The 15,448-nt window shown below is 39.1% G+C and overlaps 1 protein-coding gene across 3 annotated transcripts in view; it reads right to left on the bottom strand.

Moving 5' to 3' along the window:
* Positions 1–9,545: 9,545 nt before the first annotated feature.
* RECK (reversion inducing cysteine rich protein with kazal motifs) overlaps positions 9,546–15,448 on the bottom strand; it is a 64,207-nt gene continuing 58,304 nt past the window's right edge. For all 3 annotated transcript variants that reach the window (XM_052799309.1, XM_052799145.1, XM_052799233.1), the window contains 3 exons: positions 14,788–14,861; positions 12,979–13,134; positions 9,546–10,797 (listed from right to left, as the gene is read on the bottom strand). In XM_052799309.1, coding sequence (XP_052655269.1) covers positions 10,582–10,797; positions 12,979–13,134; positions 14,788–14,861 — 446 coding nt within the window. In that variant the 3' untranslated portion in view covers positions 9,546–10,581. The remainder of the gene's footprint in view (positions 10,798–12,978; positions 13,135–14,787; positions 14,862–15,448) is intronic.

Genomic DNA, 15,448 nt, shown 5'->3' with positions numbered 1-15,448 from the left:
ACCCCTCCAAGCCCACGGGCTAACGAAGGTCCACGGCGTTTAAACGCGCCCGAAGCGGGTCCCCCTCCACCGAGGAGGGGTACGCCGTCCCTGCTGCAGACCCCCCTCTGCTCTCGGGCACCTGGGATTTCTGCAGCCCAGTCTTACCAGTAACGTCTGGGGCGAAGAAAGGTTGGGGAACCTCAGCCTTGCCTGTGTCACCAGCCGCCCCCCACTCTGCATTTAGTGGGGGGGCCGCATCGTCCCTAGTCGTCCTTTTGCTCTTTGGGTACTTGTAGAAACCTTTGTGGCTCCCTTGCCAGATTATGAACGTTTCCTTGGAAAACGGGCGTCTATCGATAATAATGTAATTAAAAGTCTATCGCAGTACGCAGTAAAACTTTATCAAAGATCACCATCAGCTGCACATGCGTTTACTAAGAATAAATGTTCCTGCTCTGGCCTGGTATGAAACGTCTGCTGTTAAAAAATCAGCGTATCACAGGATAACACAGTTGCCTCACATATGCTGCCAATGCCTTCATTTGGCTCAGTTCATGTCTGACATAAAACACTGCTGTACAAAGGAAATTCGGGTGAACTGTTCAGGTTTGGAACTTTTATTATGGCATTGAGAACGAGTACTGAATAACTAGTTCATTTCCAGAGTTTGCTCCAGTGATGTTAACTCAGTCTGCTTATTAATGTGGGTATTTTCTAATTTATTTTATGTACTTGTTGAGTGCAAGTGTGAGTGTGCTTCTTCTAACTGCATAACAGAAAATGAATACGAGGTGTAATGGATCCTGAGTTACACCATCAGAGCAAGAAGAGCCGCAGTAATGGTAACATTTTGTGCTTCAAGCAGTGTTTCTGTACTACACATATCCTTGATGCAATAACAATGATGTGAAAAGTTCAAAGAGAATTTCTGAGTCTCTGCCCCTTGCCCACACCCACGTTGTTTGCCTCTGAAGTTTTTTAAACACTTGCCAAGAGAAACTTCTCCCCATGAACGTGACGGATGCATATTACTGGACCGTAATCAGGCCCTTGCATATTTTTGAGTGTGCTTAAACCTGACTAAAAACCATTCCAAGAATAATGAAATGCAGCCTGGTTACGTGTACCACTGTCGAGGAGATACTCCGTGCACTGTTCCTTAGGTCAGGGAGAGCAGCTCTCCTCTGAGCAGCCAGGCGTTCCCAGAGTGCAATCTTTCTTACCTACAACACAAAATACATCAGATGACTCATCCTGAAAGTGCTTATTTCGTTCCATGGGCAACATAGGAACCGTAGCTGATGGCTAGTTCAGCTGCAGAGCTCTAGGGTTTGAACAGCTAACCGGTAGGCAGGTTAACCCAGCTTCAGGTTCAGCTGTGCTACTAGAAAGCATTTGATGATTAAAAAGAGAAGTTCACCCCGGACTTGCAAAATGGCAACCGTTAGGAAAGAAAAGGAACGACAAAATAGCGGAGGAACGTAATTCAGTACTGTTACCATCAAGACGGCGTTAGCTGTTTCGGCATCACGACTAACGACTGACTCGGGAGACTTGTAACGTAGCTCCCCATCGCGCGCCGCAACTTGCCTGCCCCGTTACCAAAGCTACAAACTTCTGCTGTTGCCACCAGTGCTGCCTTGCTCCTCCGTCTGCCGGAGCAGGGCTGTAGGAGTCCGTGCTTGAGCTTGCTGCTGATGGCACATCCCCATGGCATCACGTAGGGATGGAAATAGTTTCCATCTCTCTTTTCTGTTAGCCTTTGTAATAAGCGTTCTGTTACACGGTTTCATTCCTCTGACTCTGCCTGCACAGTTTCTCCTGCTGCAGTCTTCTAAAGCTAGAAAGGCAATATTTCATAATTAATATATTTCATGATATGATTAGAGACCATAATTTCACCGGCTTTGACTGAAGAGCTAAACACGGGTGAGATGATTGTGATGGGGGTGCTTAGAGTCACAACTCCATATACCCTGATAATACCATGGTGGTCATTAGTTGTGAAATAAGGAGATCAAACCTTGTACTACACAGAAGGAGTAGGTGTCGGTTACTGCGATACCATGTTTTAAATAATACATTACGAATTGCTAGCTGGGTTGAGATAAACACTGGAAGAGAGTTTGGATAGCTAACTGAATTCTTTTGTTTTTTTACAGTGTATCAATCATAAGCAGGGGAAGTCTACATCTGGCATCAGAATTCAAACAGAAAGTTGTGAAACCATGGCAGTTGTTCTGTTTGGAAGAAAAAAAAAAAGAAAGACAAAAAAAAAAAAAGACTTGGAGAGCTTAATTTGTGACTTGCAATGTGGGATTCAACAGCAGAATATGCCGTGCCATGCAACCACAGATACACTAGCAATGCGAACACGCAAGCGTACATTGCAGTTTGGAGGTAAGCTAGGTATTTTAGTTAAATATTCTGCAATTCTCTAATTAATTTAATGGGACACAGGAAAAGAGCTGCTGTGTTAATAAAACATTTCTATACACGCCAGTGTGTACCCAATTAAAAAGGCAGTGCTCATACATGCCAAGTGCATAGGGGATATCCGTTATTTATACTGTAACATCAGGTTAGTTAACTCATGTAAGAGAAAGTCATGGAGCACACAGTTGTATTTCATCAGAGGAGTGCACCCTGCCGAAGAGGAGATCAAAAACTTATTTCTGTTTTTAAAGAACAGGTTTTTCTAAATTGCTATAAAAACCACATAGCCAAAGTTTTTGTCATTTTTTTAAGTGCTGTGTAAGAAAGGTTCATTTGTACTGGCAAGTAAATGTTCAAGTTACAGCTCCTGCAACTAATGGAAAAAACAAAAATAAGCTGGATATGATGGTGGGGAGCTATGAGATGATAGAAATTGTGGAAAGCTTCTAAGAATAGGGAAAAAGAGATACCCATCTGTTTTCATATTCTTAAAATGACTATAATGAAGCCTGTGAACAACTCTCCAAACTTTTCCAGCTGTGCCCATAGTCTTCGCTATGCTGCAACAAAGCACACAGCAACAAGGAGGAGCGATTAAGGGACATATGGCATAGAATTTACGTAGTGCCAAGTGCATAACTCTGTGTTAATAATAAGCTGAAGAAATAATCAGCAATTCCAAATAACATTTTTCTTTTGGGGAGTAAAAAGCCCAAAACGAACTACCCTAGAAAAATTTAGTTATAAAAGCTTTGTAAATGCCAACTTATGGTTTTGTGGTGGTATCCTGTCCCTTTAGGAAAATCAAGTTTCAATCAAATGAGATTTATGAAAACAAGGAAGCTAAACCTACTGGTTTTCCATTGCACAGAGAAGGCCACGTCTGTTAATTTTTAAAAATATAATATTCTATCCAACACTAAATTTTTTTAAATACAGTATTCACTCCAGAACCATAGTTACTTGACCAGACACTGACAAGTTCCATGTTGAGAACTGCAGAGGGTGCAGTTCCTGTGTAGCACAGCGCTGGAATTAAGGATCCCCGTTGTCTCAGACTGCACTAGAAGCATTCAAAGACGACACACATCCTCTCCATATTATTTGGGAAAGTTAAAACTAAGTTACTTTGTCTTCATGACTGTTCTGACCTGACTTAGTGTCGTGGTTTAACCCCGGCCAGCAGCTAAGCACCACGCAGCCACTCACTTACTTCCACCCGGTGGGATGGGGGAGAGAATCTGGAAAAAAAAAAAAGGTAAAACTCGTGGGCTGAGATAAGATCAGTTTAATAGAACAGAAAGGAGGAAACTAATAATGACAGTATTAATAAAAGGATTGGAATATACAGAACGAGTGATGCACAATGCAATTGCTCACCACCTGCCCACCGATGCCCAGTTAGTTCCCGAGCAGCGATCCCCCCCAGGCCAACTCCCCCCAGTTTATATACTGGGCATGATGTCACATGGTCTGGAATACCCCTTTGGCCAGTTTGGGTCAGCTGCCCTGGCTGTGTCCCCTCCCAACTCCTTGTGCCCCTCCAGCCTTCTTGCTGGCTGGGCAGGAGAAGCTGAAAAATCCTTGACTTTAGTCTAAACATTACTTGGCAGCGACTGAAAACATCAGTGTGTTATCAACATTCTTCTCATACTGAACCCAAGATACGACACTATACCAGGTACCAGAAGGAAAATTAACTCTGTCCCAGCCAAAACCAGGACACTTAGCTAGAACCGAGTTAAAAATACCATAGCTTTATTTTTTTTTTTTCTAGTTTTTGAAATGTGTATTTGCATTTCTCACATCTTTTTTGCTTCATCTGGGTCTTGAGTGAGCCTTTAAAGCTGTCATTCAGGGACACAGTAAAGCCATGGGCAGCACTTAGGAAAACCCTACAGCCATGAGATGCTGATCCAGAGTTTACATTGCCACTACAAATCTGTTAAAAAAAACCAAAATGCACAACCTGACAGCTTTAACGCATGCACGGAGAATGTTTATGACAGCGTTTGTTTTCCAGCATAAAAACCAGACAGGCTGCTCACTGTCTCTTGTATTCTGGCCAAGTCACGTGCCTACTTCTGATCTGGATGAAGTTACCACGCAGATGAGCTGGTAGCGCACACAGCCATTGCTAACGCCAATACAACCACAGCCTTGCTGGCAACAGCTCGGCTTCTGCAAGGAATTAATGGCTGCAAATATTTAAACTTACTTTCTTATGCCAGAGGAACTGAACTCCTGCTGGCGGTCGATCGCTGCTCCTGAATAATCTCAGCGCTTGCACTGGTAGTCAGAAGCTGCTCTTCTTATTGCCGGGACCGGAGGGTCGCTAACTCAGAGGACACCGAACTGCTGCTGGTGGGTGCGCTTGAGAATGCAACAATCCAGAGACATCTTTTTCACCTTTTTGCACACTTACAGCTAGACAACACCGTCTATAAATTACATAAATCAAACAGTTTGATCCTGCATCTTTGATTGCCATTTGTACTCGAAATCCAAATTTAAAAGTATTAACGAACGCCCAAAATCTGGATTCTTTACTAAAATAAATTGCTAAGTTCTCTACAATGGCCAAATGTGCTCTTCCTGAAGAGCCTGATACAGGGCACTGTGAGATAAATATATTTATACACACATATGTGTATATATGTGCATGTAAATATATCTTTATATATATTTACTGATGGTACTCCTGCTGCTGCTGTTCAAAAATTGATTAAAAAGTAAATTTATACACCAAACAGTAGGAATAACAGTTAATCCACTTATTCCACTGTCAGCAAACAGTGCAGAATTGCAGATCACCAAGTTGAAGAGCAGGCTTTAATTTGAAACCTGCCACACTAGCACTGGTTGAGAAAGCTTTGCAAAAAAAAACCCCCCTCCAGTTCCGCTGTATATCCTAACCTGCTAATTAAATCATTTAACCCTCCAGGATCATTCAGAAATGCTTTAGAAGAATGCTAGCTTAGAAGGAGAATCAGAACTGAAAAAACAGATTGAAAATCTTTGCGTGTATTGTAGCTGATGCTGAGATCCAAGCACAGAGAAGTCAACTGAGAAACCTCGCCAAATACAACAGAGAGCATTTGCCAAAACACAAGGGTGGCTCTTTACAGCAAGAATCTATAGGATTATTAAGTACTGTCAGAGTACTCATATATATGTTGAAGACCACAGTTCTGATCATCTAATGAAAAACATAGGGTTAACAATCTTTCTTTATATAAGTGATGATAAGGTTACTGCATTATTTAACAAGTTCTTGCATCCTTGGGAAAGATTATCTTTTATTTTGTATTCTCCTTTATGTCCTAGGAACCGCAAGGAAAAAACCCACCCTTTTACAAGAGCGTTTACCTTTTAAACCTTTTACTGTTGCCCTTTGGGTAAGTCTCCTTCAAAATGCCTAGCATGAATATGGTTTTGACCATAACTTTGTTCACGTTGAAGAATGCAGAAGCTGGGGTGTCAGTGCATAGGATTTTGTAGCAGTGATGTGCTACAACTAGATGTGCTTAAAATACACGGATCTATTTCTAAATAACAGTAGCCAGTAGTTTGAGGCTAATGGACTAATGGAATGGTTTGATTGTTCTTCTGCCCCCAATAGCACTGGAGAGATAAAGGACTTATTGATCATAAAAGCTGTTGCTATGTTATGCTTGCAGAAGTCTATTTTATCATTCATAATTTAAATAAAACTTACATCAGTGTAAAGTATTTAAATATATTCTAAAGGCTTTAATGTATATATTGCGAAAAAGGCTGTCTGAAGTGGGAAATATTAGTTATTTTATATGTTATTTTGAAAGCAATAATAAATGAATCCTAACAGTGTTCATAAGATCTCAAAATAATTAAATAAGCCAAAATTTTCCATGTATTGCAACTGAAAGTATTTCTTTAATCATAGAACAGCCCAGGTTGGAAGGGACCTCAGAAGATCATCTGGTCCAACCTTTCGGTGCTTTACCTAGCACTGTGTCCAGTCGCACCTTGAAAACCTCCCGTTGTGGGGACTCCCCTGCGTCCCTGGGGAGGTTGTTCTAGCGATTGATTTTTCTCACTGTAAAAAATTGCTTTCTTACACAGAAATGAAATGCACATACTTTTTTCCATTTAGCAGTGTATGTATAAAGCCCAATAAAATTAAGAAAGGTTTTGGTCAATGGATGTTAACTCAATTTTCAAAGTAATCACCTTTGCTTTAAATACTGTATTGGTCCTACACAATCAGCCTGCAATAATGCAAATGTTGATAACATTGAGTTTGTATAGGATTGATCAGCTTCAGATACAGTAACCGAAACCTTCAGCTTCATGGCGTTAATTAGCAAAAGTTGATGTCCTACTTCATGCTAAAAGTGTATCCTTTTCACTGTAGTGTGATAACTTAGGACAAACCTGCTAGGCCTTGGAAACATTTTTCTCAAAGAGGGTTTTGGGTCTTTTTAAGCTCAGCGTCAATTTGGCTTATGCAATGGACTCTGCAAAAGCTTGTAGCCCAGAGAGGAGTGGGAGAAAGAGCACAAACAAGCAGCGCTTGTGGTAAAAAAAGTGGTAGGCGCAGCACTGCTAGGAGGTGAGGTTGTTACCTTCATTTGTACTCCACGTGGAAGAGCTGGAGCTCCTGGTCTCATTGCGTAAAAGCACCAGTTCAAAGAATGCGCGGGAAGTTGCAGTCAGGTCTAGCACAACTGTGGCACAGACATCTTTTTTTCCCCAGTGCTACTTTTTTCTTTTTGGGATTCATTTGACCAGAGGGTCACCTTACAGTCCAGACTTCAAATATGAAACGTCCAGGCCACAATCTTACAAAGCACTCACGTACTTATATTTGCTCATGTAAACGCTCCCAGGGCTTCCTAGAAATAGTGATGCTGCTGAAAAGCTTTGAAATATACTTTGAACCTGGAGAAGTGCCATACAACTCAGTAAGGATGTATAAATAACACTTTATCAAGATACATACATGCAAATCTCCAAGTTATGACACTGGGTAAAGTAGCATAAAAGTAGAGCACGAACGAAGAGCGGGGCTGGGAAGCGGCCCTGATGTTCTAAGTGCCGATTTCGTGCCCTCTCACAGAACTGACTATTGCCTTCTCTCAAATTCACAGATCCCAGGTCCTGCTGGACTCAAAACTCAGCAGAAAGTGTAAGCCAGCAATCTCTTGCTCTTATTTGCTCTGATATTCGCCCCTGCGGCTGTTCCGCTCCGAGGGGTGTACAAACAAGCAGGCACTGCCGGCACCTCCGCTTCGCTGCCACCCTGTTGAGAAGAGCTAAACCAAAACAAACCCAAACAGAACTGAAGCACCTCACCAGACCCAATTATTGCCGTTAACTCTGGTTTTCAGCAGACAAGAAAATAATGTTTTGTAAATGTTTCAGCTGGGTCCTGTTGCAAAAGCGACAAAAAGGCTTGTGCTGTCTCCGTGGCTTCTTAAGTGAACCCAGATTTCCACACAGATGGTGACAGAACATCATGAGCGCTTACATGGAAAACTCATCTGAAACCTGTATCCAATTCGTCCCCGTTCGGTTCAAATTTCATAACTTGCAAGTAAAACTGGGCTTGCTTTCTTCCATCTTTTCTCCTAGTTCAATTGAATTCAAAACCCGTCAGTAAATAGTTTCTTCATTCCTCTGAGGTAGTCCAAGGCCTTGAGAAAACCTAGAAAACACTTAAGTACTTTTGTTCATCTGGCAAAAAGAACCTAAGCCCTGTACACTTTGGGTGCTGGACTTAAGTTCAAGAATTTAGGGTTATACGAAATCTCATTGCTTCTGTAAATATTTAACATAAGCACTCAAAATAGTCACTCTTTTCTAGCAAGTACCGGACACTCACATGTGAATTCAAAAATCTCTGGGCTTAAATTCTGCTTTTTGCAGATTCATCATACAAACTGAGGCAACTTTTTTTGTATTATCTTTCATTGAAGAAAATCTTCACGGGTGTAAAAAACAAAACAAAACAACACAACCCCCCGAACACTATATATTCTGTTTCACAAAAGGTATGTTTTTAAGCTCTTAACTAATTTTTCCAGTGTGGCATCTATGTATACATGTATTTATATATTTTCTTAAGACATTTATAATTCCTTTCATTGTAGTAGGCATCGGATTGCTTCAGCTAAATGCTAAGCAAGTTAACAGGCTACATGTTGAAGAGATACTTGCTAATGATTTGGAGAAATAAGGAATTCAATAAACCATCTGAATTGCTTGCAGTTTCTGGGGAGACCATCTAAGCCATTTCAGTTCAAAAAGCTTTTCAAATGCATCCATTATACTCTTGTGTCCAAGTTTCTAAAGAACCCACAGAAGAAATTTCGGAAACAGATGGATTATAAACATATTCAACAAGTATTTTGTACCCAGACTTCAATGATTATGTGCATGAGCCTTTCTGGAGTTATTTGGCAAGAACACTTCCAAAGATTATCTGCATTTGTACTCCTCTACCAAAAGTACTCAGAAACTATATACAGAGTACAACTGCCCTTAAAACAGAAAAGTGCTTTTCACTCATTAAGAGACAAACAACAGAGATATGCTTAGAAAAGCAACGGATGGAGGTTTCAAAGAAACTCACTCTGTCAGCTTGCATCTAGTCACTCCGTTTGCTTTGGAGGGGGTTGAGCCTTAAAGTTTGGGTACAAATAAGGTAGCAATTCTGTCCTGAACATTTGTGCAGACTTCCAGCTGTAGGTGAGAGAAGTCTTTTCCAAATCCAAACTGAGGATGACTGTAACCTTACCCAAGAGGGTTCCATAAAGACATCTACATTCTTCTATACTTAATCGAGTCTGACACTCATAGCATAAATTACATGCATGTGACACAGATTTGGTAAAAAAAAAAAACCAAAACCAAAACAAAAAAACAAACCCAAAACCCAAACCCAACAAACCCAAAAAACCAAAGAGCCCCCAAAGTCCCCTTGAAATGTACTTTATTTGGAAACAGTAAGCTGTGTAAGTCATGAATGTATGTAATTGCAGTTAGTTTTAAGTGTTGATTTGAGAGAGAAAGAAAAATATATGCTGTATTGCAAAATTCTATAAAATCACATGCATTCGTATACAAGGACACATGACAAAGTGTTTTATTAAAATAAAAAGCTTTAATACTTTTGCATTTAAAAGATTTAGCAGAAAATAATTGCTACAAACATGCTACAACAACATACACGTTCAAAAAGTTTTCAGTGCTTTCTTTCAAAGTTCAGCATTTTGGCAAAAATAAGTTTTTCTGTATATACTTCAAGAGTTGGCTATCATAATACTGATATAAAATACTTCATGTAGACTAAGGTCAGGTGCATAAAATACAATAAGTAATAAAACATACTGTTTGTATAAACATTTAAAGTATAAATTTCATTAGATAACATGCAAATACTGCAATATTTTAAATGGCACTTAAATATAGATACTGAGATTCTTTATAATTTTGCATCCAATATGAGATTCTGAAATGTACAAAACTATAAAAAGAACATATTTCTTCACTGAAGTCAGGTCCTAGTATAGAGCTTGATTGTCATTTTACAAGCATTGAGCCCAATGTCCTGCAAATCTTCACTAGTCCAAGTAAAGACGTCTACTGAAATAGGCCCAGGGCTAGTTAGTTTTCTTCATAATAAAATATGAAAGCATATTTACATGAGAATAAACTCTTAAATTTTTGGTAAGGTAATTAAGTAGCAGCAATTAGTTTCTTCCAAAAATGATGTTTAAAATAGGTGCGTGCTTTTCATTGTCACTGATATGCATCTGAATAATATAAAATTAAGATTCTTCAATGAACTCCAAACACTGTTTTGTTCATTGCTGAAAAAAACCCCTATGCGATCCCTTCTTGCAAAAATCATACAGGCATAACGTCAGAACCTTCCAGAGTATTTTATGTTTCCAAGATCAATGGAAAACAATCTAACTGTGCTGAAACAGTCATCTGACTAGTAATGAATAAAAGAATAATCTTTTCACATTATTCCAAATACTTTTAGTTCTTCATTGAAAAAATATTAGTTCATCAAATCTTCTACAATTTTTTTTTTCTGGTTCAGTGATCAACAATTCTGAATGTCCTTCACAATATAAAACACCACAATACTCATGCATATTTTCTAAGCAGTTATATATAATATATTAATGCTGACAAGGTGAATAAAAGGCTTATGAACAGGGAGTGCAGAACAGGCACCACTTTAACAGAAGGAGAAGAAATGCTAAACGAAACTTGTACTTGAGATGCAATTAGAGCTGACAGCGGCACATGTGATGCTAATGTTGGACTGTCTGAATTTATCAGTGACTCTATCTTTTCTGCTTCTTTATTGCAGGCTTCAATCTAAGGGGAAAAAAAAAAGTTTTATTTCTCTTCTTGCCATGTAAAATGCCAATACAAAAGTGTTGCTAGATGGCAAAATTCAGGAAAGAAAATCTGAGTTATTCCCATCAGCATGAAAGATTTATATAATTTTTGGGAGTATTTCTTAGAAAACGTTGGAGCTCTTATCATAGACTTTGGTACTATGAGAAGTACTGTGGAAGCCCTGAGTAGTAGCAAAAGGGAAGGAAGGAAGCTACATAAAAGTTACCGTGGGTGATGTGTTTTGAACATTGATGCCAAAAAGCTCACAGTAAATGATAACTAAAGTAAGTACCTCTAAAACTGAGGACTTCCTTCCTGATTGACCAAGATACTGCCTTGAAGTCTGCAACAGTGGAGAAATCAGGATTTTCTACTTACTGGGCTTTTTCTTCCAAATCGGGGAAAACTGATTTCTTTTATGGGAAGAGAAGAATGGAAGTAATAGGAAAACATGAAAAAACCCAGGTTTCCAGCTTTCCATTCCCCCACTGACTTGATGATAATTGTGAATTTATGTTAGAAAATCCACTTTTCCACCTTACCTTCTACTGCAACAATCAATTTAGCACTACGTCTCCTTAGCAGCTTTGGAAGCTCCTCTGGTGAAGTTTTAACTTGACAAATTTAGTATCAGGAGGCCCAAAGCTTTGAAAGTTGAGGAACTTCTAACTCCGTAATGGGTGTCACCAGTGAGATGAGCAGCTCTCCCTGGTTTCAGGTGGCCTCTCTGCTTCCAGAGAGTCCATCCCTCCCCAGGAGCCTGACAGCACCTGCTGCAGATGGGGTGAGAGCTGACCACACTGGCAAGGCTCAAGACCTTGTTTCCTAAATCCTGGTAACATTTTGGGCTATGTCTGCTAAAGGTGGAGATGTAAGTTGGAGCTGAGCTGGACATAACAGGGTTGCTCTAGTAGCATGGGCAAGCAAAATACACACAATATATCTGCCTGAGAAACAACTACCCTATCACATACTGCAGCTTGACCAAGTTTATGGCAGTGATTCTATCTCCTCACACTATACCATAACTTTAGCCAGTCCCAGAAGCAATACTGAGCATACAAAATTAAGACTGTAGAAGTAAAATGGAAATGGGAAGCAGCCATCAATATAAAATAAAAAACAAGGAAATGAACCTGCCTGAATTCTGTTTGTATTGTCAAAGATAAGAGAGAGATTGTGGGCAGGTTTTCTCTCCCCTTCCTTATCAAAGCTAAATCCTTCATTTTGCGCTAGTACGCATCAAGATGTCAGGTAACAGAATGAACCAGTCAGAGCACCTAATGTGCAGAGGGACTTCATTATAGAGTGCTGTCAGAATGGCCAGGCAAGACTATTAGAAACAACTATAAAAATGGCAAGGAATTACATTCCTTTTATTAGGAAGAAGACACCCTCACTGGTCTTGCAAAGGTTAACAAGCAGAAAGTAAAAATGAAGCAACAGCTCCAAGACAATAATAATGCAATACATAGCTAAAGCCTTACTTCTATTGCTCTAAACTGCTCCTAAGAAAATACTGTAAGAACTTTGAGCTGCATTTGTTGGTTTACCTTTACAGTTTAGCACTGTGAGCATTAGGTTCTTGTTTGCTAGCATGAACTAACTATGACACAGCAAGTTGGGCAGCTTATTGGAATATGATTTCCTTTTTAACTGGGATCTCCCAGCACTTTTTACCATAAGGTAAAAAGGAGTATCAAAACCAGGATGGTCTCAGAATAGTCTCAACAGATCCTCTTTGGTAGGAACTACTGCTTAACATCAAGATGTGTGCAATGGATTAATATGATATCAATATGTATGATGTGCTTCAGCCTACTATCATAGATACTTCAATCTACTTTTAACCCTGACACTGGAGACAAAGGAGTACCATTTCATATGCTAGTATGCATTTAATATACAATTAATTTAAGAGGTAATTCAGTAATTTATTTGTTTTCATCAGTTTATATTTTGTTATTTTAGCCATAGAAAGTTGAAGGTTCTGCATTTATTAATTTTAAAACAAAAGTCATACTACTCTATCCTTGGCCCTCCTTCACCTCCCCCCTCTAATTACCCACACTCAAAAGCCTCTTACCAGAAAAGCAGGAGTCTCAAGACACATTTTACTATCCATAATACATAGTCCATACATAATACATAGCCTACCTGCAATGGTTTGGGGTTCTGATCCACAGGAATGATGAGAATCACAATTTCGGATTCTATGCTTAAGTATCCAAATACATCGCACTGTGGCACTGAGACGTGTAGGCGGATTTTCTCAAGTATGTCAAGTACTGTTATAGGCTTTTTATTTGTTACCTGGAAGAAAAGAAAGAACTTTGTGGATGATGTGGTATTATGCAAAATTACATTTCTCTTCTTCAGTTGTAATAACTTGATGTCATGCCAGAAAATTTGTTTCAGCCATTAAATTACTCAGTTCTAATCTCTAGCAAAAAACCTAAACAATTCAATGATTCCATCATTCTAAAACATAATTCTAAAAAATGATTTTATGATTTAAAAAAAAAACCCAAACCAACCCCCCAAAAACCATTAAAAAAGTGAAAGGAAGAAGGGGAAAAAATTATTTACTTTTTAAATTAACCACGGTTTTGATATGTGGTGTTGTCCACCTTCACGGTTAACGTATATATGTATCATGTACCTCAAAATAATGTAAATGGTTATCTGTTACAGTGGCTTGTACTCCCATGCTGGGAAACAAGAGGCAGGGCAGCCCTACCAGCTGGCACTCCTTTACTATCACAGAACCTGTTCCAAGAGCCACCAGAAATGAAGAGCTATGGCTTTGTGAAGACAGGGCTGCAACAGCGAGAAGAGCCAGCAGAAGTCATCGTCCCCCTTTATTTACGCCCTGCCCCCCTGCCCCAGGCCACACTGATGAACTGGAGAGAGTCCAGCGGCGTTCAGCTTGTAGAACCTCCACTCCTGGAGGTTTTAAAAACTCAGCTGGCCAAGCTGATCTAACTGGAGTTAATCCTGCTCTGAGTTGAGTTGAGGGGGTTGGACTAGACGACCTCCATGGGTCACGTTCAAGCTAAATTTTCCTGTGTTTTTACAATAATAGCTAATTATCTCTTCTTCTAAACATATAAACAGGTTAATGTAATTTTATACTGTTTTGGCGAAATTCTCTGTTGTCTTGATATTTAAAAAACGAAAATCACGTGCAGATGCAAACAGGAATTGTTTTGCTTCACCAGGCATGATTGTCATACTACTCTATTTTGTTGTGATGTTGTGCCAAAAATGAAGTATTCTGCTCTGTTCCATATACCAAAGCATAAAAGCACAGGTCAATAAAGCGCAATCCTTTTATACACCACATGGGGAGTCTAGGCCTAGTACATTGTGTTCAGTGACAGACAATCAACATGAGAAGATCCATCTTACACTGGAGGTTTTCAAAGAGCAGCAATGAAGGATGCTGGTGTCTAGCTTACAGAGATATTAAATTAAAATCCAACATTTTAGCTGACGAGCAACAAAATCAGTGACAACTATCTACATAACCCAGAGAGTGTAAAACAATCTAATTTAAACATAAGACAATGTCAGAACTAAGTTACCTACATTAGGAAATAGTGAGCTACCAGAATAATCTTAGCAAAAAGGCCATAAATAACAAATATACACTGTATTACTACTATGAGATAGATGCAGATCCCGTATCATTTGTCTTTACTATTACAAGTCATTTAAACTGCAAACCTGAATGTGCTGCTTTGTACCTACTCTAATTCTGTTTTGCTTTGCATCGTAATTCAATTTCTACACCTGATATTAAGAAATAGAGGAAAGTATAAACAGTATAAAGAAAAAAAACCCAAAACACACTACAAACTGAAAATAATTGGTTTTATAATGTGTTAACTTTTCAGGAGAGAGTATACAGTAACTTGACTTTTCCGTGTACCATTTAACATAAGGCATGATTAAGCTGTTTACCCTTGCAAAAGTATCCAGCTTGTCTTTGTCATATAAGATTCTCAGCATTCCAGCACATAGTGGACAGCAGGCTCCTATGTGAATAAAAAAAAAACAAAACCCAAACAAAAAAATCTCAGAAATAAAAGCAAATAGTCTTTTCACTTTTAAGTAAGCAGAGGTCAAAAGTTGAACATTAACTGAGAATGAAAAGAGCAAAACTACCAAAGCAAAGTAAATGTTTCAATTTGATAGCAGAATTGCACAATTTCTAAGATTGTTTAATGTTGAAAACATTTATAATGCAAAAGCAGTCACCTTTCAACACACATTTACTACTATCAACAAGAAGCAACAACATGAATTTTCATTTGTTTCAAGATGATACATTACTGAAAGCTAAAAACCACAGGCACTTTGTGTACCACAAGCCAAGATTTTGTATGGATGTGTGCATATACAACTATAGAAATGAAGAATTTCAAGAGCTGAAATAGCTAGGATGTGACAGAAGCAGTTATGCACATGACAAACATTAATTTATGCAGTTATACCATGTTGGAGCTTAGAATCTTTATATAAGGGGGGGAAAAGGACTTGCCTGACAGATTCGTGTTTAACACAGAAGCATGTCATGTTTCTTCTACTGTTTTTCCTCACCATCTCAGAAACCAGAGCTAGT

The sequence above is a fragment of the Harpia harpyja genome, chromosome 1, assembly GCF_026419915.1.
Source record: "Harpia harpyja isolate bHarHar1 chromosome 1, bHarHar1 primary haplotype, whole genome shotgun sequence".
Classification (NCBI taxonomy): Eukaryota; Metazoa; Chordata; class Aves; order Accipitriformes; family Accipitridae; genus Harpia; species Harpia harpyja.
The sequence above is the reverse complement of the archived record's forward strand: the minus strand, read 5'-3'. Positions and strand labels throughout refer to the sequence as shown.